Source organism: Alligator mississippiensis, chromosome 2, assembly GCF_030867095.1.
Source record: "Alligator mississippiensis isolate rAllMis1 chromosome 2, rAllMis1, whole genome shotgun sequence".
Lineage (NCBI taxonomy): Eukaryota > Metazoa > Chordata > Crocodylia > Alligatoridae > Alligator > Alligator mississippiensis.
In genome coordinates, this window is record NC_081825.1 from 142,870,970 (window position 1) to 142,897,166 (window position 26,197).

The 26,197-nt window shown below is 42.4% G+C and overlaps 1 protein-coding gene across 6 annotated transcripts in view; it reads left to right on the top strand.

Annotated features, from left to right (window-relative positions):
- FRAS1 (Fraser extracellular matrix complex subunit 1) overlaps positions 1-26,197 on the top strand; it is a 365,258-nt gene that overhangs the window by 158,013 nt on the left and 181,048 nt on the right. For all 6 annotated transcript variants that reach the window (XM_059722220.1, XM_019498159.2, XM_019498154.2 and 3 more), the window contains exons 4-13: positions 1,341-1,433; positions 4,860-5,019; positions 7,640-7,773; positions 12,289-12,372; positions 13,017-13,118; positions 13,215-13,406; positions 21,253-21,342; positions 21,952-21,990; positions 23,298-23,445; positions 24,930-25,073. In XM_059722220.1, the coding sequence (XP_059578203.1) occupies positions 1,341-1,433; positions 4,860-5,019; positions 7,640-7,773; positions 12,289-12,372; positions 13,017-13,118; positions 13,215-13,406; positions 21,253-21,342; positions 21,952-21,990; positions 23,298-23,445; positions 24,930-25,073 (1,186 nt within the window). The remainder of the gene's footprint in view (positions 1-1,340; positions 1,434-4,859; positions 5,020-7,639; positions 7,774-12,288; positions 12,373-13,016; positions 13,119-13,214; positions 13,407-21,252; positions 21,343-21,951; positions 21,991-23,297; positions 23,446-24,929; positions 25,074-26,197) is intronic.

The window sequence follows — 26,197 nt, forward strand, 5'->3', positions numbered from 1 at the left end:
TTAAAGGCTTCTCTTCAAAGAGGGGGTCAGCCAACTGACTTGTGATCTGCTGGCAAACTATGGTACCTGTTTGCTCCAGGGCTCTCCTTTTATTCTCTCCTGGGCCTGGACTGGCTCCATCCCCCTGTTAGCGCTTTTGTCAGACACAGGCAGCAATAACTCAGCTAGCAGCACTTGCCAAATGCTTAGAGTCAATGGCCCAAGCAAACAGCCAAACAAATGCTCACCAAACTAAATCGCAGACAGACCAACCTGACTTACCTTCCAGGAACAGGCTCTGGTGCTTGGTGTCTACTCTTCCTCTTCCTTCTCTTTCTCCCAGTGAACTGCTTGCAGACTGCCCTATTTGCTATGCCTGTTTGCTCACCCTGAGCATTGCGCAGCACCTCCAGGAAAGGGCCAAGGCCCCTCAGATGTCATTGCTGTCAGTGAGTTGCTTGCAAGACAAGCTCTCATGTTGGTTTATATAGGGTGGTATTTGTGTGGCCCAGTGCCAGGTCTGGAATGTTTCATACACAGTTGGGACAGTAGGAATGAAAGTGGGAAAGCTGTTGTGCAGGATCCTTGGAGATGCTCCAAGGAATGGAAGCAAAGCAGCCCCATTGTACTGGCTAATGATTTTACCAATGTCTTCTACTCTTAGTCCTACATCCTCTCATGAATGCTTACTTCAGGCATCATGATCTCTTGCCCAGCTGCTCAGCAGAGGATAACAAGCAGACTGTGCTCCTGCAGGCATACAAAGTGAAGCATTAGTAGGCTTAAAAGTATCACTAGGGAAATATCATAATTAAAGATGGTCAAAAATTCTCAGTGAATTTTGAAGATGAAAAGAAATATCGGGAATCTTAAAATAGAAACCATTATATATAATGAATTAATTTTATTTTATTTTCTTTCCCAAACTACCTGAAAAATTCTGATATAAGAAAGTGGGGTTTTTTACTCTTGTAATTTAGTGATATTTTTTTAAATGTCACAAAGAGGATACATTTCCCTGGGACATTTTTATGAGTTTATGGCTCTTTATGAGACTGTTTTACCTTGAGTCAGTTTTTTTCTTTTTGGTGGAAAAATTGCTGTCACCAGTACTTCCCTGAAGAGAGAAGTAGACCTCCATGGGTTATTTATGGAACATGCATTTTTTCCTAGGTGCATCCTGGCTCAGGGATGCTGGATTCAGTACCTGAAAGTGGTATGATGGCTCTCTGTAAAGGAGTCTCTCCTGAGTGGCATTACATTTCTAATTGAGCATGTTGCTATTTACCTGGGAGCACCATGGGCCCCTTCAAACCATGCATCACTTGCATGTTGCTTACTGGACTGCTTTGTCTGTTTAGGGTGAAGTGCTCCAAATACCTCCAAATAAGTGCTGCCCTGAGTGTGTCTTGGGAACTAAAGGATTTTGCCAACACGAAGGACAGACACATGGGGTAAGTGCTCTTCTGTATCGCTTGGCACTATTGTTATTTTTACATCTCAGTTCTCTGATTACCTGTCTCAGTATAGTGAGGGCAGCTTTTGCTTGCACACAGTTGGTGGCTGTTCAGATGCTGGAGAAGCCTGAGCCTGTCAGAACAGTTAGGCCAAAAACGTCTCTGTTATCATCAGTCATCACTGAGCCTTTTCCAGCTGAAGACTCTGGAAAGCAGACAGATTTTCATGGCTGAGGGTTGCTGAGGTATGGAAGAGATCCCAGAAGCTGTAGCCAGGTCAGCTGCCATAGCCCCTCGTATACTCAGGAGAGGCTTTTTGGATCCTCATCTCTGGCACTACTTTGAAATTCTTCTGCAGTCCCTTAGTTTTCTAAGATTCTGTGATTTTCTAGGAGGCCCAACTGGCCACTGTCAGGTTTAAAGTGCAGCATATGGTTTCTGTTGCGTCCAGAGTGTTGGGTACAAGTGAGGGTTGAAGCTACTTGAGAGGAGATGATGAATAAATCTGTGATGGAAGGGTAGCTCATGGGCATCGCTAACAAATATGTGGGTGAAGAGCTCAGCATGTTGGGAGCCTTTGTCTTTTTTGGGCTGTGGTTGAAGGGATGTCTGAAGAGTCCCTCCACGTTTTCTTCTGTTTCATGTGGGGAAGGAGGAATATTAATACTTTTCCATTTTTTTCTGAAAGTGAATATGGATGCTTTTTATAAACATGAACCAAAAAGTGCCTTCAGAAGGACAGTGGGCCCAATCCTGGAGCCCTCATCCACCTTTCACATAGCCCTTATTCATGCACAACTTCCAAAGTCCATGAGGTTTTTGCCTAGAGAAGAACTTAGTAAGTTACAACGAAAGACTTCAGGATTTGCCTTAGTGGCTGAGGGAGAAGCCTGTTGTCTATGTAGCAATGAAACTTCGACTTCTGCACTGCAGTTGCATGGGCTCTGCTGAGACTTCTTCCCACTGTAACATGGCTTTCTGAATTTATTTCCACAAGGTCCAACCTGTTGTGGACATTATCTAGGTAAGAAGTTGCGTGATTGGAATGGAGTTCTCTAGTCAAGCCAAGTTAAAGCCTATCTTTGTGTGTGCATCCTTGGTAATATCAGCAAAACATTTAGTTCATTTCCTTGGCCAGTTCTAGGGCTGCTTCAGACTCTGATGCATACATGTATTACACACGGGAACTGGGTCAGTGCAATTTTAAGCTATTTCACACATGACCTATCCAAAGCTATCACTTCAGATTAACTTTTGGGCAGATGCCCAAGATGAAAAAAATGGCATTTTGCAGCCAACTGTGTCATGGAGAGGAGCCTTCATGTTTTGCTAAAGGGGGCTGGGATATCCTCTCATAGCAGCTTTTTCATTATGCACTCTATTGAAGTCAGCAAAAAGGACCATTGATCTTTGCTTATAATTCTTCCCACTGTTACATAAGGTGACATACTTGGCATTTAGATCTCTGTAGTTAGTGCACAGTGTGGCTTGTGTAGCTTGGGGCATAATGTGTGTGGGTGGGGCAGGTCATTCATTCACTTTGCTATTTTCTATGGTTACTTGAGACAGGTAGTACTGTTAGGAGAAGAAATAAACATTTGAAATCTGCACATTTCCTTTACCCAAATTGGAGGCTATAATGATCATTGGAACTTCATGTTGGAGACTGACTGCTTCATATATGCTTAGGTAAACACAGGGTGCAGGAGGTGGCCAGACCTGAAGGAAGAAGTATCCTATATGATATAAAAAAAATCATTGAGGTTCAGAGATAGTAGTTATTGGCTATGACCATGCCCAATAATGGGCAGAACAAGCAGATGTTTTAGTACGTAGGTACTGCCCTCAGATCTGGGAGGGTCTGTGTTCAGTTCCCTGCTCTGCCTTGGAATTCCCATGTGACCATGTCCAACAAACATAGTCCAGGTTCTCAGAGACATGTGGGTTCCTGACTCCCAGGTGAACTCATAGGGATTTAGGAGCCTAAATAGGAGTTAGGTATCTGTGCATCTTTGAGCACCTGGGCTTAAATCTTGTTGTGCCTGACTTCATCACCTGTAAAGCAGGGATAAGTAGCATTTCCCTGCTTTTCAGAGTGTTATGAGGGTAACTACGCTGTGAAGTGTTCTGATATTACAGTAATGGTGACAAATACTATAGACCAGTTGTCTTCCCTCACATCTGTTTTTATTTGTGTTGTATTTATTTGTGTTGTATTAATTGGGGCAGTTAGATTTGCAATTGTTTTTTGGCTGATATGTTTTATTTTCAATTAATCTTTTTTTTTTAAGGGGGGATGTAACCATGCTCACTGGAATCGATACAGACTTACTCTGCCTCGTGACTGTAGTTTAGTATCTTGCATTCTTGACCCGTGTCATATTGGCCTGGAAATAAAGATCACCTTCTTGCCAAACTTCTTATGTGTCATAAATGTACTACTGTGTGAGCTGTGTATTTAACAGACTTTGGTAATGTAAAGATACACCCTAACGGCTGGAACACACTACACAAAGAGGAATGCTTTACTGTCTGTCACTAAGCCGGGTGAATGCTTTATTTTAGAAGTATCTGGCCTGCAAAACTGGCTCCAGAGATAACCCCCATGAAAGAAAATCCTCACACTGCAACTCTGCAGATTTTTCCCTGCCCAATTTAATACTTCACAAAAAAAAGAAAGAAGCAAAGCCAAAGATCTGTGTTTTCTGCGTCAAAAAATAGCAGTTTATCTTCCTGTGTTCTGCTGGTGTTGGTGAGTGTGCTCTTGCACTCTGTAGTATCTTCTAAGCTTTCTTTCTGTAAGGTAAGGAAAGAAGATTTTATATAGGGTCTTCAAGGACACCACAAGAAGCAGTGTGTTTCTTCTTGGGCCAAATCCTCCTCCCCTCTTGTATGAGAGCAGACCCACTATAGTTGATGGGAGAGTAGGGCAAGCAGGATTCAGCCTGTGGGAAGGTATTTTGTATTTTAAACGTGTAGGGCCCCATTTTACTTTCAATTATGCAAGGGTTCCTATTGAACACTTCAGTAGGAGGCATGTATGGTGAAGGACTATAAACTGCATTTGTAGGAACTCCAATCCAAGTCCTGCAGCCATGGAAGTAGCGGGGAGAATATGTACGTTTGCTTTTTATTGGTTGAGCTATATTGTACTGCTTGATCTTATGTGCATTGCCCTGTGATTGAACTGATCCCAGCATGACCACTACACCATCCTTGGGCTGCTTTATCTCTATGGTACCAGCCACAATGGTTTTACCGCAGCCTGAAGTCTGGGTCACAAACAAGTGAGCCTGATTATGTTTTGCAGAAGAAGAAAATTTAAGAATTGGTGTGGGTCAGCTCATCGTGGAGAAGATTAGTTGCAGTCTCATTGACCTTTGGATTTGTTTAACCTTTTTCCATCTTGGTTTTCTGTTGCAGCATGGTACAGAATGGGCAAGCTCTCAGTGCACAACGTGTTTCTGTGCCAATGGGACAGTTCACTGCTCCCCTAAGCTCTGCTTGGTCCCATCTTGTGGCAGCGGGGAACTGGAATATGTCGCGCCAGGAGATTGCTGTCCCAAATGTGTGGGGATTGGTGGTGAGTATGTGAATGGGATGTCACCTTTGAGTATACTTAAAATGACTCAAGGAGTGGTTTGGGTGCTGCTGTGCTGCTCTCCACCATAGTTTAGCGATTTGTTGGGAACAATTTTTTCACTCTTAAACTTCAATGAGAGGTCGTTTCTCCTTTCTCCTTCAGTTCTCCGAAGGAGCAACCTAACAAGAAATACCTCAGCGTCTCAAGATTCTCTGTTCATTCAGCTAATTTTGGCATGTGTTGATGAAACTGAGGTTTCAGATTCGACCCAAGGCATCTAGATGCCCAATTCCCGTTAAAATTAAATGAGAGTTAGGCTGGTGAAATCCCAGCCTCAATCTAAAAGGCAAAGCCTCCTGAATACTGGTGGAATTATTGATGTTTTTTATTGCCAATAAATCAGGCCTTTGAGTTTTGAGACACATTATGTCATCTTTAAAACTTGCACAAAAACTGTTCCAGAAACTGAAATTCCCCAGTGCCATAAAACTTAGATACGCTTTTGTAGCTGCATACTTAATACACCCGATAGAACCTAGGAACCAAATGCCTGGCTGTAAATGAGGGATTCTCTTATGATGAGCCTGAATCCAGTGGAGTTGAAGCCTTTGGTATTGGAGCTGGATTTTGTCTTTGCTCTGCACGTGACAAGATTGCCTGTTACACAGTGGCATAATTTATGATACCCAAGGAGAACAGGCTCAACTCTTTAGCTAACTTAAAATGTAAAATATCATGTAAAGGAATCATGTAAAATTTAAGTGTCGGCAGTGGTACTCTTCAGGGTACATCTTCCCAGCACAGTCGACACCACCCAAATTGTCGTGTCAGAGAAACCTGACTTCATTTTTTGATGAGATTAGAAGTGTGGTTGAAGAGGGTTACCACACCAATGTGCTACAAAGTGCTTCTGAAAGGTGTCTGGCTTAGTACCATGCAAAAAGTAGTATTTAACTACTTGAATAATTTGCATACTAAGTTAGGGATGGACTGACCTCCAAAAGCAACTGTCAGAAGACTTGTCAATCATAATAGAAGGGTGAACACTTCAAGTGAGGTTCTGTAGTGATTGGTTCTAGGCCTGACGGTATTCCACATTTTATCAGGGATTTGGAAGTAAATATAAAACCTGTGCTGCTTTAATATTTGCAGCTGAAACAAACATAGGTCGAGTGATAGATAGCAAAGAGAAGGCGGTTATACAGCACAGTCTGAGTCACTTAGTCTACTGTGCCCATGCTAACAAGCAACAATTTAATAGTTAATGACACTGTGTAGGAACAAAGAATACAAGGTGTATTTGCAACCTAGGGAACACTGCCCTTGGAAGCTGTAATTCTGAAAAGGATTTAAGGATCACAGAGAACAAGCAACTTGACATGAACTAACCAATGTGATGCTGTAGTCAAATTGGCTGGTGCCATCCTTGGATTCATGGATAGGAGTATTTGGTAGGAGAAAGGAAGTGGTTTTATCTCAGTATGTGTCATAGGAGGGACCCGTACCAAAATACTGTGTCCCGTCCTGATGTTTGCAGTTTAAGATGTTGAAATTGGAGAGGCTGCAAAGCAGTACACAATGGAGAAAGTGCCTTGGAATAAGAGACTATGTTAGTTTAGGTTACCAAAATTAAAATTGAGATGTAACCTCATTATAGTGCATAGTAATTCTGAAATAAAAATACCAGGACTCTTCAAAGTAGTAGCAAAAGGCATAACAGAAATTAATGGCTGGAAACTGAAGCCAGCCAAATTTAAATAAGATATGGAACAAACAGTGGTGGTGATTAACTACTTGAACAAACTGGTGAGAAAAGACATTTTTTAGTGTCTTTAAGTCAGGACCTAGATGTATTTCTGGAAGATGTGCCATTTTCATATCAAATTGTTGAGCTCGGTACTAGAGGAACAGGATGAAATTTGAAGTCTTATGTTATACGGGAAGTTAGACTAGATGATAAATAGTCTCTTTGTAGCCATAGGGACTTATTGGACTGTGCAAAGATGCCTACCGCCTATGGCTAGTAACCTTATATACAGATGTGAGATCTTGGAATATGTTCTAAGGCCAGATGTGGCAATTTCAAGATGAAGTCTTTTGCCCACAAACATCAGTAAGGACAGGCGTGACCAGACTGTGCTAGAAGTTTATAGGAGCAAGAATTTTACTTTTTTTGTGTTCAGGAAACATCTAATGCATTGCAGATGCCATCAGAAACAAACTAGCAATAAATAAATGTCACGGCTGGCATGTATTTTAGTATTCTAATAAGTATAATTCACCTTCAGGGGGATGGTCCTTCCTTGCTGCAAATGCTTATCGGTGGAGTCACGTATCTATAATTTTTTGTTATATTCCCACAAATTCATAACTCATTGACTGGCGGAAGGAGGAAAACCAGAAATATTTTGTGTACCAGTGAACACTGCACTGTGCAGCCAGTTGGGGCCTGCAAGAAAAGTCATGCTCTGCTGTTATTGCTGCGTATTTAAGTGATCCGTAGTTCCTAGAGTTTGGAAAGGATGGATCTGAGATTAAAGATGTGTGATGGAGGGAGGAGGGGGAGAGAATTAAAGGAAGGCTGAAAATGGAAACACAGAATGTCTTAAATGTCTCTCAGAGTCCTGCTCCTTTGATGGCCAAATGTTCCGGGATGGCGAGGAGTGGCAGCTCAGCCCATGCTCCAAATGTTTCTGCAGGAATGGAGCAACTCAGTGCTTCACAGCAGAATGTCGGCCTGTGGCATGCAGCAGGGTAAGGGCAGTACTGCCAGATTTCTCTTTTTGTAGGAAGTGAACACTTTTCACAAGAACATGTTGTCAAGAGTTACTACTGGGAGAAAAAGCATTAGGAAAAGGAACTCCTTGAAGATATTTAGAAGTGTTAAAAATAAAACAAGAAAGCCAACCTACCAAATAAAAAGACCCCCTGAACTTTGCCATGTATGTGCTTATGAATCTAATCTGAAAATTATAATATCAACTTGTGAACTGTTCTTTTGCTTTTTTAATATTGTGAATACTGTAGAGCTGGTCAAGAAATATTTTTGTTCTGAAAAAAAAAGTTGATGAAAGCAGAAAAGTTTTAACAGAATATCTGTTTCTTCAGAAGATTTGTTGAAACATTTCAGTTTTCAGCTAAAGTATTTTGGTTGGTAATTTTTTGTTAAGAAGTCCCCAGATGCAATAAAAAAATGGATATTTCTCAAATGAGATGACCATTGTGGCCAAAAAGTCATCTTTTTGTCCAAAAAATGCTTTGAATTAAAAATCTTTAATCAGCTCTAGAATACAACTCACCAAAGGGTGATATGCTGCTCTAATGCTTAGTACCAAAACCTGGAAGCTGGTAACACTTACTTGCTCATGTTCACCCCAGAAGTCATCACCAGGAATCCTGGTTTTCTCTGATTAAAAATTGCAAATTCTCTGATTAAAACCCCAAAATCTGTGATAAAAAGTGAAGGCTCCTTTCCCCGCCCCCCGCCAGTGCTGCTGGTGCCCTGCACTCCACCCCCCCAGTCTCAACAGCCCTCTTGATGCCCCTCACAACAGCCCCCCAGACCCATGGACACAGACATGCAGACACAGACACTGACACCCACCCCAGGTAAGTGTGTGTGGGGGGAAGGGGCAGGGCAGGGCAGGGCAGGGCGGGGGAAAGGGAAGATCCTGAGGAGTAGATCAAGAAGGGGGAGAGTGTGCCCCTGTGCCCACTCCCAGGAGCAGGGCCAGGGGGTGAGGGCAGGGGTGCCACTCTGCAGGCCACACGCCGGCTGGCCTGATAGGGAGTTCTCACACAGAGGCCGCCACCGCAACTCTGCCACTGCACCCTGTGCTACCATCCCATGGACACCTGCATGGCTTTGTGGGCAAATGGTGCAGGGTGCAGTAGCAGGAGTGCGCTGGCAATCACTGTGTGCGGGCCACATACATGCCGCCCGGCCGGGGTGGTGAAAAGGGGGGCTTGTGTGCAGTGGCCACCACTGCACCGCTGCTTATGGCCCATGACTGGCTGCATGGTTCTGCGGCGGTGCAGGGTGGTAGCAGCTGCATGCTGGCTGGTGGGACGGGGGGTGGGGGGCTTTGCGGGCAAGCGTTGCCATTCTGGAGCCATGCCCTCCGTTGGGCAGCAGCAGCAGTGTGGTGGTGGCCGGGCAGCACTCAGCCATCCCCACCACTACCTCACACTGTGCCACTGCTGCCGGCTGCACAGCTCCAGGCACGGCTCCGTAGCGACAGTGGGAGGTTTTGTAGGCAGCGGTTATCACCGCTGGCATGGCCCTACAGGTAAGTGGCAGTGGCCGCTGCATGTGAGCCCCTCCACCCCCCGCAGCCACAATCCCTTGCTGCCACTGCAGAGCTGGCCATGGAGCTGTGCAGCCGGCTGCATGCAAGCCTCCTCCTCCCCTGGGCAGGTGGCTGGGTGACGTGTGTGGCCCGCACGTGGCGGACACCCCATACTGGGCCCCGCATCACTTGCTCGCAAAGCCCCTGACAGAGAGGCACCCCTGCCCTCACCCCCTGGCCCTGCTCCCAGCTGTGGTGTGTTGCCTGGGGCCGGCAGCACCCCCCAATCCCTCAGCTCCCAACCATCTTCCCCAGTGCTGCCCCACAGCCCCACTTACCTCTAGGCTCCCAGGGCAAAGGGCGAGTCTGAGTCGGAGCCCAGCCTTGGCTGCCTCAGAGGCTCAGGCCCTGCCCTCCCCCCTCTCCCTCCCCCTCTGAGCAGGGCTGGGGGTTTCCTGCCCTTTCTGCAATCAGCTGTTGCAGGCTGGAGTTGTGCCAGCCTGCAAGAGCTCTTTGCAAAAGCGGAGAATCTGCGGATTTCTCTGCTAAAAAAGGAAATCCGCATCTTCTCCGATAAAAACAGGGAATCCGTGGTTTTCTCTGTTTTTCTGTGGGAAATGGAAAACCCGGATCCCTGATTATCACCCAAATTACAAAATGAAAGTGCTTTTGGCTCCCAGCTTTTTGCTTAAAATGTTAATTTGTCATTCCCTCAAATCTACACATTCCAAAAGCTAATTAACATTGATAATTAACTGATCAATATCTGGATAATATAAAAAATCTAGAGCATACTTAGCGTGACTTCCACACTATACAGTGCTTTAATGAATTGTGTTCTTTGTTAGTTAATAAACAAGAAGTGCTAAGAGAGCAGAGTAGATCAGTGATACCCCCCAGAGGTTTGCAGGGGTCAGTCTGACATCTGGATTCTACTTGGGGTTGGTTGTGGGATGTGATCCAGCACACCAGACCAATCTTGCACACCTGGATCTGTTCACGCCCAGGTGTAATCTGACATTCAGGGCCATAGTATCTGCCAGGCTCCCCTGAGTCTGTATATTTGACAGCAGTTGAGCTCTGTGGGCAGGATCTGGCGTGCAGGCTAAGCACCTCTGCAATAGATAATGGTGGATTTCTTTTTATTGGTTTCCTTAGGTCACATTTCCCAGGATTCCCAAGCTTGTTTGAAACAATATGACCTTAAATTGCAACAAGAGAGATTTAAGTTAGACAGGAGGGAGAATTTTCTAACTTAACCTGGTAAAGCAGGGGAACAGATCATGTACGGAGGCTGTGGAATCTCTGCCACTGAATGTTTTTAAGTTCAAGGTTAGACGGACATTTTTCTAGAATGGTTTAGACAAGAATGGTCCTGCCTTGGGAAGGGGATTGGACTAGGTAACCTCCCAAGGCTCCTTCCAACCTTATTTTTCTGTGATTCTGCATTGCTGACTCCTTTGCAAAATCAGCTCCTTGGGAGTTCCCATTCTGCTCTACTCTAGGTCTCAGGGTACTATAGTTATCTTGATTTTTGACCACCTAGCACATTCCAGTCATCAAACCAGAAATCCAGCTCCTGTGATGGGTGAGATGTGGTTAAGCAGGTTGCCACGATAGCATTGCAGAAAGCAAAACCCCTATTACAAACCCTTTCTTCTTTTAATGCTCACCCACCTATATACTAGGGGGCCAGGTGTTCATATAATTAACATTGGCCTTTGAAAAAAAGCCCACCTGTTTTTCTGCATACTAAGCACTTGCTGTTTTGTGCTGAGATGTGTAATTAATATTTGGAGATTAAGTGCTGTGTATTAAAGCAAATTTATGCAAGATTTGGATCCCCCCCAATGTACACATATTATTCATTGATCAATTACAGTAATGTTTAGTCAGCTAATCATTAAACCTTAATTTGGAAAAACTGGAATGAGTACACTGTTGCCATGACATGTCTAGAATAATCAGCTAAAAGCATCCAAGTTAATACAGCAAAAATCCCTCTTAGCTAATTCCAAAAATGTTCCGTAGATTTCCTAACAAGATGCTGTAATGGAAAACGCCTTAGTAGCAACTGCAACAATCGTGTACCACTCCCTCTTGTTCTGATCAGTGGTACACGTATAACTGCACTGTTTGCAGTTATACGTGTACCACTGCTTCTAGGTCCCATTTCCCACCAGAACATACAAATGAAAAACTTCTCCCAGATGCTAATTCTGGCAAAATGGCAATCGATAGAAAGCAGTCATTTTGCCATCCTTCAGATCCTGCCTCTGGCCTGTTATCTGCCTCAAGGAAGGGAATCAATCATTTTGTCAGTTTTTTCTGTTTCTTCAAAGAGCTTGTAGGACCAGATTCTGCTACCCAGTCTCTAGTGACAGTGAAACCTTAATATATGTGTTTTCTCTGTCTAATCCATGAGGACTGTCCATGAGGTATGGTAGTAGTGTGTGTAATTAAAGAGATAGAACGGGGTTGTTAGTTCTTAGCCCTCCATGCTCTTTGACTGAGCCAGAAGTGAGGAAGAATCATGCACTCTCCCTGATAGCACAGGATCCTGTAACTCTGCAAGGGAAAGCTCCCCAGGTCTGCCTGGTGGGAGAACCCAGGGAGTCCTCACGGCTCACATTGCATGGGCTCCCCGCAACTCCTGCCATTGGGGGAAACAGTGTAACCCTGTGCCTTATTGCCCCTTGCCACTCAGAGGTTGGACAGCCCTGATCTGAACCATGTACCATCTCTTTTCTTGGGTTTCTAAGTCCCTGGCTATCTAAAGAAACCCAAAATCTGCTATTTTGAAGGATAACTTTGTGCCAAGTCCACTATTTGGATGGTAAAGTATAAAGAAGACCCCACATTTCTTACTGTAATTCAGGGCTGAGTGGCTGCTGGTTAGCATGGAAGTTACAGGCATGGGCTACTAGGCCACAGCTTTACTTTTCAAACTGTTATTTTTTTTGTCTCAACTCATCTTTAGGATGAAGTTATGATTGTAACTCCTGGAAAATGTTGTCCAGAATGTGTTCCAAAGCCCTGCTCTGTATCTGGAGAAGCATACAAGGTAACCTTTGATGAACCACACCAAAATCCAACCTGACCTAGGTACTGACTTTTCCCCATTTTCCTCTCCCTCACATCTGACTTCCAGCCGACATGACTAACTTGATGCAACAGCTGCCTTTTCTCTCTGGGAAGGTAAAGGAGTTGAAAGGGATTAAAAATAGGAAAGGAATCTGCTGTCAAGCAGTGACCAGGTTCACAGGGTGAAGTAGATAAGCAGATAAGGTGTTTACTATGTATTCGTCTTTTTAAAGGGGAAAAGCAGAAATGATTGATGAATCTTACTGTAGTCATATTATTCTTTGTATCACTTGGAATGCATTTAATATATTTAGTGATGTATACAAAGGAAGGTTTATTATGAATAAATATTTGTTCATAGTAGTAATTAAGTTCTTGTGAAGATTAGTGACTATTTCCTAACAGTTTGAGAAATACACACTGTGGGATCTACCTAGTTTTCTCTTTTTTTCTTTATATTTGCTTATCATGGGATATACCTTCTTTCTTTAAAAAGTACTGTGCTTGGATATGGGCACACATATGCAACCCAGTGTGCCCAATGAAAAATATACACTTTAGAACCTGATTTGGATATCAGTGGTTGTTATTATTCACATAAGTATGGATCTTCTCTTTGGACAGCATGGTCAGCAATGGAAGAAAAATCCCTGCACTACCTGTATATGTCATAGAGGGGAAGCCAGATGTGTAAGACAGGCCTGTGCCCCACTCACTTGTGAGAAGGTAAGTCAGATATACAGATCAGGCTATATGTATCACTCATCTTGTACTTAATGATGGCTCAGGGGACAGAACTCAGTAAATATTTGTGTTTTTTAGGATCAGAACAAAGTGCAGCGTCCAGGGAAGTGTTGTGAGGAGTGTGTGTCTTCCAAAGGCATCTGCTTATCTGAAGGCATCATCAGGTACCACAGTGAGATGTGGAATGGCACTCGCTGTGAGTTCTGCATGTGTGATGGAGGGCAAGTCACTTGCCAGAACGCAGAGTGTGCCAAAGTGGAGTGTGCCTGGGTAAGAAAGGATTTCTTCTTTTAAAACATACAGATCAAATCCTATTTTTTTTTTCTTAATTGACTGACATTTCTTGAGACAGTTTAAGAATCTGGTCATGGTAGATCCTTCAATTCCTGTTTTACCCTTCTGCCTTAAAAGCACTGAACAGAAGACAGAGAGAGGAAATGGACTTCAGATTTTACATTGGATAGAAAACTGGCTGGATTGTAGGGATCAAAGGGTAGTAATCAATGGCTCAATATCTAGGTGGCAGCTGGTATCAAGTAGAATGCCCCAGGGGTCAGTCTTGGGGCCAGTTTTGTTCAATATCTTCATCAAAGTCCTGGAACATGGGATAGAGTGCACCTTCAGCAAGTGTGTAGATGACACCAAGTTGTGGGGAGCAGTATATATGCTGGAGGGTAGAGCTAGGATTCAGAGACACCTGTACAAATTGGAAGATTGGACCAAAAGAAATCTCATGAAATTCCATAAGAACAAGTGCGAAGTCCTGCACTTAGGACAGAACAATCCCATGCACCAGTACAGGCTGTGGGCTGACTGGCTAAACTGTAGCTGTGCAGAAAAGGACTTGGGCATTACAGTGGACAATAAGCCAAATATGAGTCAACAGTGTGTCCTTGTTGCAAAGAAGGCTAACAGCATACTGAGCTGCATTAGTAGGGCTGTTGCCAGCACATTGAGGGAAGTGATTGTTCTCTTCTATTTAGCAATGGTGAGGCCACATCCTGAATATTGTGTCCAGTTTTGGGCCCCCACTACAGAAAGGATGTGGACAAATTGGAGAGAGTCCAACAGAAGGCAGTGAAAATGGTTAGAGGTCTGGGGCACATGACTTATGTGAAGAGGCTGAGGCTGAGAGAACTGGGCTTATTTAGTTTGGAGGAGAGACAACTGTGGGGCTGGGGGAGGAGTTTTCAACTACCTGAAGGTTGATTCCAAAGAGGACAGCGGAGCTAGACTGTTCTCAGTGGTGGCAGATGACAGAACAAGGAGCAATAGTCTCAAGTTGCAGCCAGGGAAGTTTAGGTTAGATGTTAGGAAAAACTTTCTCCCTGGGAGGGTAGTAAAGCACTGGAACAGGTTGCCCAGAGAGGTTGTGGAATCTCTATCATTGGAAGTTTTTTAAGACCAGACTAGGCAAAGCCCTGGCTGGGTTGATATAGGTGGGGGTGGTCCTGCTTTGAGTAGGTGGTTGGACTAGATGACCTCCTGAGGTCCCTTCCACCCCTAATTTTCTATGATTTGGCGATGGACAAGGCAGGCAATTTGGCTGTTTTGCTTTGTGATACAGGATGCTAAGGTAAATCACTGTTTGTCTCTAACCACTGGCCCTTTCTGCTTTGTAACTAAAGCTCAAGCACATGTCTGAGTTCAACAGCTGTCATTGGTTTCAATGACAATGGGCCCCCCCTCCACAAGAGCTGACTTGGCGTGGATCAGATACAGCCTGATCCACTCTGTCCAGCCTGATCCAGTTGTTCTTCACAACTACAAGTAGTTGTGAAGAACTACTTCTATGTATGCATAGAAGCTGTAGCAGTTGTTCTCTTGACCTTTGCTAAAAGTACAAAACAAAGTACTGGCAAAGTTATTAGCTGCTAGATGTTCTGACCTGCCACCTTTCCTCATACAGTGATGAGACAGGGTTCATGAGAAGACTTATGGGAAATGACACTAGCAAAAGCATTGCTTCTTCCATCAAGAGAAGATGACTAACTATATTACAGTTACACTATAAACCAGAGAGGTCAGACTCATGTGGGGCCTCGAGCTCGATCTGGACCTTAGGGCTTCTCATGTGCTGGACCTAGCCTGGGGTACAGAGGTAACTACTATGGCTACTGTGGTGATAACAGTGGCAGGTCCAGCAGGATCAAGGGATCTGGATGTGATGGTGGGAGGGGTGGCAGTAGGTTCAGATGTGGCAATGGTGGGTCCAGACACAATGAGGGGTTCAGAGATGGGTGTCTGCAGGCAGTGGGAGTGGTCTGGGACCCATGAGGGTCCTGGGGGCAGGGATCCACTGGCCATGGGAGGGGTCCAGAAGCAGTGGTGGTGAGCCAAGCTCACTACTGATGGCTATGGCCAGTGTGTCCAAAGGGCCCTGAAATTTGGTGCAGGCCACAACTTTCAGTGGCCTGCTAATAGGCCAATGGACCAGACGGGGAGACTCTGAGAATCAGATGTTTGATACCCCTGCTATAAATGGATGCAGAAGAGGCAGTAGATAGGGTTGAATAGCATATCTATTTGCTCTCTTTAAAAATACTTTTAGGTTAACTTGCCTTAGCTGGACAAGACTTCTGGGTCGTTTGTCAATAATGTTTGTATTAACTCAGATCAGTTTCATTCCGACTGGCCTTACAGAGCCAGTGAGAAGCAGGGAAGTGTATCTCTTGGCATATTTCTGTGTCTCAGTGCTTTTCAAGTGTACTTCTGGGATGGTGGAGCTTTTATACTACACCTTGCTCAGGGCTGCTCCTGAAGTCAGGTTATAGCCCAAAGCCTTCTTCTGTCTGGATAAAGAGTTTATTGGATTAAGCCTAATTTAATGGATGAATCAGAAAGTCAGGATCTGCTGTAGTGCCAGTACTTTTGCATTTCAAAATAAACAGTGATTGTATATCTAAGAATAAAGGTATGTGCTAACTCATGTAATACTATCTATTTAAATATTGACGCTACTTTGAATTCCACTACCCTTTTTGTAAATTCTCTTTGATACTACAAAGATAAATATAAGACCCGGACACTTCCAGTTAATAGAAAAGTTGCCAAAGAACATCTAACTTCTCTTCAAATGCTTAAATACGAAATATTTTGAATTTTGTGATATGGTAAGTAACTCTTTTCCTATAAAAATGTAAGAAGATCAGAGGGTAAATGGAGAATAAGTCACCTGGACTCTTTTACTGAGCTTTTCACATGTACATGTCTATAAAATGGGTCATTTAGGGTAATGATGGCTCAAGAGAGAAAATGTTTTAGCAGATCCGTTTGGTTCATTACAAACATTCTTGGATCTTGAATACTCACTAGTATGCTTGAGAAACAAGCCAGTATTAAGAACCACTCGGAGTATGTTGCATTGTAGCTGAAAACAAATTTACGATTTTCAGGGTTCAGCCCAATATGAGGCAGTCCAAAGTTTCCAGTTGCTTTACAGAAATATAATAAGTGTGCTGATTCATAAGCAAATATATAAAGTAGCAGATTTAATTTGCACTGACAAAATAGATTCCTTCCTTTTCTGTTGGAGATAATGTGTCCTGTTTAGGAACAGATACTGCATAATATGGGGTGCCCTTAATTCTTGTTGAATTCCATGGAATTCAGTGGGACTTAAGGGCACTCAGAACATCACAAAAGTGAGGTCCATGGTCAGTGTTTTCAAGCCTTTGTGCTCCAAGTTAGGCATCTAAAACTCTGGTTGGAGTTCTAAATAAGTGGTGTGATTTCAGGATGCCCTGTGCTACCATTAAATCAGTAACATACAACAATCCAAAGGAATGGGGGAAAAATTCCCCTTATATTGGACAAGAATTATGGTCCTAAAATATAGAAAGTAAAAAATCTTTGCCTAAAGACTTGCATCCCACATGACATCTTCAAAAGGTGAAGCAGCTTTATCAGGTCTGTGGCAGCCTTATGCCATCTTCACAACACAGGATCTGCTTTGATTTATTTAAATGAAATATTTAATCTTTAAGCAGAGAGGTTCACACTTTTGCCTCTACCTCTCCAGGGTTCCCCTCTGCTAACAAAATTAGTAATTTTTAGACACCTACCTCAATAAATCACAGCTACAGTAAAGCTGGGAGACTCTAGGATTCAGACCTTCATGAGTGGGCTATTAATCTTCCAGTCATGCAACCCTGTGTAAAGTATAATGAGGCCACACAAATCCTAGGCAGCTAGATGTAGCATATCAGCATTACATGGCTGGAACTAGGGCTCAGTTTTTAAACTCTTTCAAGCAAACCTTTCCAGAAACGGCTGAGTGAATCTGTCAGTGATGATTTTGTGCTAATTTTAGAACAAGAGTTCTCAGCAGATCAGCTGTGAGTCTCCCCAGGAAGTTGCCTAGCGTGTTGGGAAAGCATGGTTGCTGAAGTCAATTTGTTCAATCAAAAGCGCTTTAATTTTCAGAAGCATCTCATAATTCTTAGCATTAGTTCCCACCTTCCCTCCCATGAAGTACTATAGAGACAGCATTCAAGGACCTTTTTGAAAAGGACAGGTTATGGGTGGTTGAAGATAAGACTGAGCCCTACCTAAAAATGTCTGATACTGTGTTTTGATAATATCCCACTTTGGAATCTGTCTCTAAACTGTCTAATCAATCCCAGGAGTATCTCATTACATCAGAGGGATGAATGGGCTGTTTACTAAAATGCACCCAGTGCTCTTCCAGAATGGCCCTGATATTAGGGAAAAAAGGAGGAAATTAAATTAAGTCCTTGTGTTGCACTGCATTTCTCTTTTCCTGGCAGGCTACACTAATTACTTTTGTGCACCAGAAATATCAGAGAGATCTGAAATAATGCATATGTATACCTGAATGTGTGCAAAGGCATTTTCTTCCTCAGTTTGCCCTTCCCACCCTTCACCTCCTTCCAGCATTCTTTATGTTGACTGTAATAAGTAACTCCTCATTACAAATGACCTACCTATTTTGTAGGGTGCCTCTCACTTCTGAGCCTTGGAAGAACCCAGCTTCAGTTTTGGCACACCAGGGTGGACTTGTGAATCTAAAGACAGTTAATATAATCTTAGGAATTCACCAGGATTATCTTTGCTTCACTCCATATGTAGGAAACCACACTGGCTGGCCACTGCTTTTTACCATCACTCATATGCAGAGCAACTTCCTCATAATTGGTGGTCAGTTAGGCCAGTGATTCTCAGCCAGGGTGCCATGACACCCTGTGTTGCAGTCAAAGCGGGATTCAAACCTAATGCAGTTAAGGATTGATACAACACCTCATTCAGTTAATAGCAATACCGCACACAAGCTATTCAAATTAAATGACAGCAAGAGACTCTTTTCCTACATTCAGTACATGAGCTATTTTAAAAGTCCTAGTCTGTATTAACTGCAAGAGAATTTTTCACTGATGCAGGCAGAAAGCGGTTTTCAGTCTTGTCAGCCTACACTGAGTGTGGATCTGTTGCTCAGGAGGTGAATGGCTGGGTGCAGAATGATTTCTCTGTCTCTCTTGGAGTGCACACACTTTGCTGGCAACTCTGTTTTGTTCTTATACTGTTTAATTGTACATCTTCAAAGCATTCCTTCTTGATAGTTGGTCAATTAAAGTCCAAACAAAGCAGGTAGGATGGGACCATCACATTACCACTGCTAACTGCGAGGATCCTGTTTCTAGATGTCCAGATGTGAAACTTGTTTTTGCAAGCTTTTGATCAGTCCAGAGGTTACACTTTAATCAAGTAGGATGGGTTTTGATTGACTGAAGATGGATCTTGATTGACTGAATGGGGTACCTTGGGGCATTGATGACAGGACACTGTACTTTGGATAATAGTTTTAACAATGGGTTAGAATTTACAATAGTCTGCATGGTGATGGTCTATGGAAACATTTGCAAAACTTCAGACAGACACTGAATGCCTGGTTTGAGAAATATGCCTTAATTAAGAGGGGGGAAATGTCAAGCAGGATACACTCATGTAGGGGTATGCAGATATTTATGAATGGTTTAGCATAATAAAACATTGGGTACCTTTGCAACTAGCACAGAAGATGAAACCAATTGGGATTGCTCTATTTTGCATGGTTCCAGTCACGATCTTGCATTCTTGTGCAAGATGCACTGTTATTTTGATTTGGTCATTTAAATTTCATGTGTAGGCCTGGCCAAGCTTTCACAGTCATTACCTTGAGGTGCTTTGAGAGCTTCTCAAGGGTGCCATGAGGTGCCACTCAGTGTTAGTTAGCCATGGTAGGTGTGCAAACATGATTCACAAGATAAACCCAGAAATTTCAAATAGGAGTCCATAGTGTTAAAACCATTCTGACCTGCTGTGGTCTTTCTGAGTTCTTTTCAACAGAATTGCTCTATTCTTTTTCTTTAGTCACGAAATAAGTGAAAACTAGGAGCTGGCATTTTCTGAGGGGTGCCTCAAATCTAAAAAGGCGGAGAATCACTAAGCTAGCCCAAGACTGAGCAATGTGGAAACATCCTTTCATCGCACCAGTTTTTCCCCAAACTAGCTAAATAAGCTGTGAAATCATACCTGTTATTCTTTTGGTACAGGTCTGTGCATGGCCACTCCTCCTTTAGAATAAAAGTGTTTGTTCTGATTTGTTTTCATACATCTACAGCTATCTGAAGGTCTATTTCTATGACCTTAATAGCACAAAGGAATCTTAATGCAAATTTGGGGCCAGGAAGGAATTTTACCCCATGGTCAGATTGGTGTAGGCTGTGGGGATTTTTGCTTTCCTCTGTAACAGGGGGCATAGTCCTTTCCTTGGGATCTTTTGAACATATATTAACAACGTTTTACAGAACTTTGGCTGCTGTGGTCCCCTACTTTGCCTGTGACAGGTTTGGGTGTTATGACTTGTATTGTGTCAGGGTTGATTGTAGATTTGCTAATAGGTTAGACAGTGGATTTGTATAGGATACTTTGGATGAACCTGCCTCAGGTAGAGGGTTGGACTAAACCAACCTTTTAAGTAGCAAGTAACCTCTAACTTCTGAAAATTTTAATAAGTACCCCAACACTCAATTTTCCAGGGGATTTTATATTTACAGACTAATCTGTGCCATATTTTGGAAGAATGGCTGTGTATATAAGGCCGTGATATGACAGATGTCTGATCTGGTGTGGGCAGGGTTGCCACATTTTACACCAGCGGTGCACAAGTCAAGTATGTACCTAGGCTAGAGGTGATGTTGGCCAAAGCTGGGAGGGCTGAACCAACTAAGTGTTGGCCAAAGCTAGGAGGGCTTTGTACGGCATGCCAAATTATTACTGGGGAATTTAAATTTTTTGCCATAATTTTGAGAGGAAGAAGGGGCGATAGAGAGGGAGAGGAAAAGAGGGCAAGAGGGAGAGAGAGAGAGTGTTGTGGTACCTGCATACCTGCTGCCTGTGTCTTGTGTACCCCCAGGGGTATGTGTACCATAGGTTAAGAAACTAAGGACTATATGACCTCTTGAGATCCTTTTCAGCCCTTACTTCTCTATGATTCTATCAAATATAAATGTCACCTAGAAAACCAACGCAAAGCCGGGAATTGAATTTAGCTCCCTTGAGTCTATAATTTGAGCTCTTTAAACACAAGACTATCTTTCTTCTCCCATAAGCGTTTCACCTCCATTCATACACGATAGACTGCAAACAAACAAATGCCCTGTTTCTATGTGTTACAGCTAAGTACTTGTTCTCTGGTACACTGGTATAACTTTAGTAAGTTCTCTGGATTTACACAGATGTAAGCAAGTGCTGAATTTTTATCTTAGTTAAAAACCCTATATATTTTAAGCTCTCCCATGAGGATCTTAAAACTTTTATCTTTTTCTTCAAGAAAAAAAAATAAAACAAAGAACATGATAAAAGAAGCCAGGGACAAAGCACTGGTCTTTTTGGTGAAGTTCCTGACCGTTTCTGAGCTTTGTTCAACAACCACAATGTTAGTTAAACACATTTTTTGGAATGTACAAACAGAGATGAAGTAGGATGTAGGGAAGATAAGGGTGAAATTAGATACGGAAGATTGCATTCCAGTGCAATAACCTCTCTTGTCTCTGCATTCCATGGTGTTTTTAGGTAATGCTAATTCTATCTGTATTACTCCAACCTTTCTCCACAGGGTGAAGAATTAATTCATTTAGAGGGAAAGTGCTGTCCTGAATGTGTTTCAAGTGATAGTTACTGTGTTTACAAAGAACATACCAAAGATGTAAGTAGCCCAGTAATTTGGAATGCAGTGCAGGGTGGTAAGCCTGTGAAGTTTTGGAGAATGGGCTGTGTCCTACAGGTCTAGCAAGAACATTCTTTGCTGAGACTTACAAAGGAAAACTCCATTAATGTTATTTATCCTTTTTACATTGTATAATATCTGCTTATTTTTACTTTTCTGCACTGTGTATATCTACCAAAGATTTTTTATTACATTTATTAAATTTGCTTGCTTTCTCCTATCATGCCTCCTTATTGTTTAATGTACATACCCCTAAGTTTTCAGTGCATTCCCTCAGCTTTAAGATGTCTAACTTTCATTATACTCCTTTGCGACCTGCATAGTTAAAGCTTACTTTTTGAATGCATAACTTATTGAGCACTTTTTTCTGCAATAGGACTCCATTGTTTATGTATATTTTCAAGGATTTTTTCTAAAATTGACTCTTACTTTTTTTTGGTTGATGTGCAATAGCAGATCTTACATGATTCTGACAAATGAGTAATGCTGCTTACTACTACATAAGTAGAGGTGAAAAGCTCTAACAGATGTGGGCAGTGGAAAATTATTATTTTTTTCTAAACAGCAACTTATCTATTTCCTTCTTAGATTTTTTTCTCTGATACAAGTGAGGGAAAACATATCAAGGTGAGTATATTGCATATTGTGTTGGATCCACTGGCTTTTTTTACTAGAGAAATCCACACAAAGGATCTCTGGTCATCTAAGCGTCACTCTTTGCCTGGTTCATGCATGTATCATCCACCTATTCTGGGGCTCAGCACAGTCTCATGTGCTAAATGAAGAAATGGTTCTCTTTTAGTGGTCTCAAATGTACAGGTCCCCCCAGACAAGGTAGGGAACAGGTGCAAAATGGTCCTGTTTCCCTCTTCACTGGCTAGTGAAACTAGCTGGATATAGAGAAAAGAGCATATATTGTACCTGTCCTCAGGATAGCCTTTTCTGGAAGAAGATTGTAACCTTTTGATCTGTTTTTCCCATGGCAAAAGATTAACAGTGACTCTAGACACTGTCGTGTAACTGTTTTTATTTAAAATTATTGTTAATGAACTGCAGAATGGGTCAGTGAGGTGGTAATCATTTGAGATTATGTGAAATTCTGTCATTAATCCAGACCTACAGAAAATTGGGGTAATAAAGTTAGGCAAAAGGGCAGATGGAATTCATTCCTAACAAAGAGTGATGCACATTGGAAGGGATGTTGGAAACTGTAAGATACGTTAGTGAGGTCTAAATTAACTCTAACTACTTGGGAAAGACCAGAGAAAGCAAACAGGTGTTCCTACTATTTATTCTTGTTCATGATGTGAGAACAAGGAGGCATGCAATAAAACTGAAAGGCAGCGGACTTAGAACTGCCAAAAGAAACCAATTCCACAATACAGAGCAATACAAAGCTCTGTATAATTGAGAGGAAGATCACAGAAAGTTTAAAAATGGCTCATCTATTTACATGTGTAATGAGAATGTCTAACGTTTCATTGGATACAATAAAAAATTCTATGGCAAGCAAAGCACCATGAACCCACACCTAACTGGCAATGATTAGACAAAATAACTTTCCCAGTCTGTAGGAAAATAAAGATACCTTTCTCTCTGAAGTATCTGCTACTGGCTGTTCTTGGGGACAGGATTTTGGCCAAGATGGGAGTGCTGATATGGGCTGGTACAGCAATATTCCTTCTGTTTTGTAAGATTAGGGCTGATGATCATTACCCCTGTATTAGATTCACTGGTTTATTTTGGGATTGTTGTAAATCAAAAAATGATCTATCTTATGCAAAGGTGATATGATGCCTAGTCCTAGGCTAGCTACCAAACCCACTGTGTCTTATAACATGCAACGTGGTGGGGATTCAGTCGTGTTGCAGAACTCCACATCTCTGCAGTGAGAACAGAGCAGTAATACAGACATTCAATGTTGTCTTGTGCAGAATGGAGAGAAATGGAAAGAAGGCCTGTGCAAAGAATGTGAATGCCGGGACACCCAGGTGATCTGCTATCGCCGCTCTTGTCTGCTTTGCCCACCGGGCAGCCTGGCAGTGGAGGTAAAGGGAGACTGCTGCCCACAATGCAAATCAGGTATTTGTTTGAAGCAGTTTCTGCTGTTATTTGCATTTCTCTGCAAGGATTCTTCTAGATTCTCCCACTTGTCCTTGAACAGGGTATTAACTTCTATAACCCTGACCTACAGAACTAAAGATAGGAAATGAAGTTAACTTTTTTGTCAACACTTTTGAGTGATATGCTGGTATGGGAGGGACCTGAAGGGGGAGAACAAGCTTATAGCTATGACTAGATTATCCAGCCATTACTCACATTGGTTATCCCAGTAGTTTGGATAGGAGTGGTTATGTGGGTGCTTGTTAGTGTTAGTAACAGATGTACAGTCCAGTCCTTGCATTCCCCACTCTCCTCAATTTTATCAACTTTCTTGTGACACCTGTCTCAATTTTTAACTTCTCTGCTTCTGTTCTGTTCATGGCTTGGTAATTACTCCCCTCCCTACCTGTATAATTAAACATTTCAGGTTAGGTTTAAGACTTGAGCCAAAGGCTCCCACTTCTTCACTTGGTTTGGATTAAACCCTTAGTAGCTTTCTTTTGACAGACAGTAAAATATCAGTAATTGTGGGGAGGGGAGGGATGTTCTTGAAATTTTTTTTGTGTTCCTTTTTTAATATAAGGAATCGTGTAACAAAGAAAAGTGTTGCTTCTTAAGCTCTGATGAGGTTTTTGACGTTTATAGGCTCATGATTAATTTCCTTTAAAAAAAAAAGGGAACCTCCTTGTTCTGAAATGCCCATGCCAAGTTCACCTCAGGCTGAATTAGTGCCCGTTAATAATTATCTGGAAATGTTAGAGTGGCTTTCGCTATAGGGTAATTTTGCATATATATTAATTTTTCCACGGGGTGTTGACATTTCACTTCATTTAAATTTCATAGTTGATAGGTTTTATCTGTGGATTCCTAATTTTTTATATTGGCAGCTGTTCCTTTTGCCCTCGACTCACTTTGGTTTATCAGGGCACTTTGGTTAATAGTTTATCAGAGGACAAAGAAAATGCGTTCACAGTTTTATATTCTGTGATTGCAGAAGCAGCTCACTTGGCTTCTCAGATCAAACATTTTAAAGTTCATTATTTATTACGCACCCCAAAACAAACAAAAATCCAAAAGTGAAGGAAATCCTTTTTCAGACAGTTCACACAAGCTTTGATACATCTCATGGACCTGAAGAGATGTATCTTTGGAACACAAGTAGAGAGGAAATGGTTTTGATATTGTGTAACTATGCCCAAATCACTTAGGATCACTTAGCAACTTTTGAGTATTTTAATCTAAGTCCCATTAACTTCTTAGTAACTTCATCACTAGCAGAGTAAGATATGGTGGTACAGCATGTAACTCATATGCTATTTTGGGAAAAAGAGGCTTGACCCTTTGGCAGACGAACCAAATGATGGCTCTAGATCTGATTCTTGTGCACGTGCCATTTCCAACCTTCTTGTACCAAGCCATGCGCTGTTGACAGATTCTTTCTTGTCTTTTATTTCTCATGGCAGTGCAGTGCCACCCAGACTGTTTGGTATGCTCTCAGTCCTTTGACCACTGTGACATCTGCCGGGATGCAACAAAGCAACTGCAGAATGGACGTTGTGTGGAGAACTGTGAATCTGGATTCTACAAGGATGCTGGAGTTTGCTTAGGTATAGCTAAGCAAATGGGACCAGCTAAGTGGATTTTCTGCAGTGTCCACAGGTCTTTAGTTGGCAGGTTTTTCAGGGACTTGTTCTTCAGATTCCCCTTCAGTCACATATGTTTAGAAGTTGAAAATCTTCCTTCTTATCTCATATTTACATGAAACCAGGGGATCAGGTTACATTTGATAAGTGTAGCCTCCCAGGCTCTAATTTGACCCTTAAATCCTACGGACTTCAATGGATCTTTAAATTAAGCACATTGAAAAAAATCAGTTTGCAGAATATTTCAAGTAAAGGACATCTTTCACCACCTACTTCTATGAATGGGCATGCTTCCTTGAACATAGCCTTCCAGCAGGACATATACATGGCTGGATACAGGATTTTGAAAAGGGAGGTGCAGATGGTGTGGCACATCACATAAAACACAGCACACATTTTTCTCTTTTTAAAATAAAATTAGAAGCTTAACTAATATGCTAGGGAGCTAGCAATATATCATTGAATTTAAGATCAAATAAAAAAATTCAAATATTGCAATGTGCACTAATTTGCTAGATTATATAACTTCCCTGCCTGCTGCAGTGGCCTGGACCTGATGATCTTCCAAGGTCCCTTACAGCCTTACAATTCATAGATTCATAGGCATTAGGGCTGGAAGGGACCTAATGAGATCATTGGGTCCAGCCCCCTGCCCAAGGTGCAGGAAGTCAGCTGGGGTCAGATCACCCCAGCAAGATAAGCATCCAAGCATTTCTTAATGGTATCCAGAGTAGATGCTTGCTTCTGCGGGGAGTCTGTCCCAGACTCTGGAGACTCTGATGGTAAAGAAGTTTGTCCTTATGTCTAGTCTAAAATGGTCTTTCAGCAGTTTATGACCATTAGACCTTGTCTTCCCTTGGGGTGCCCTGGTGAACAGATGTTTTCCCAGTTTCTGATGCACACCCCTTGGCTTCCACCAAGTCACTGACCCTGTACCCTGGGCAGGAAAGAGTGTAGGTCTAACCTCCTCTTAAAGACCCTCAAGATAGGGGAAAGCATCACTTTCCTTGGAAGTGCATTCCAGATTCTGGCAACCCTTACCGTAAAGAAGTTCTTCCTGATGTCAAATTTAAATCTGCTCTCCATCA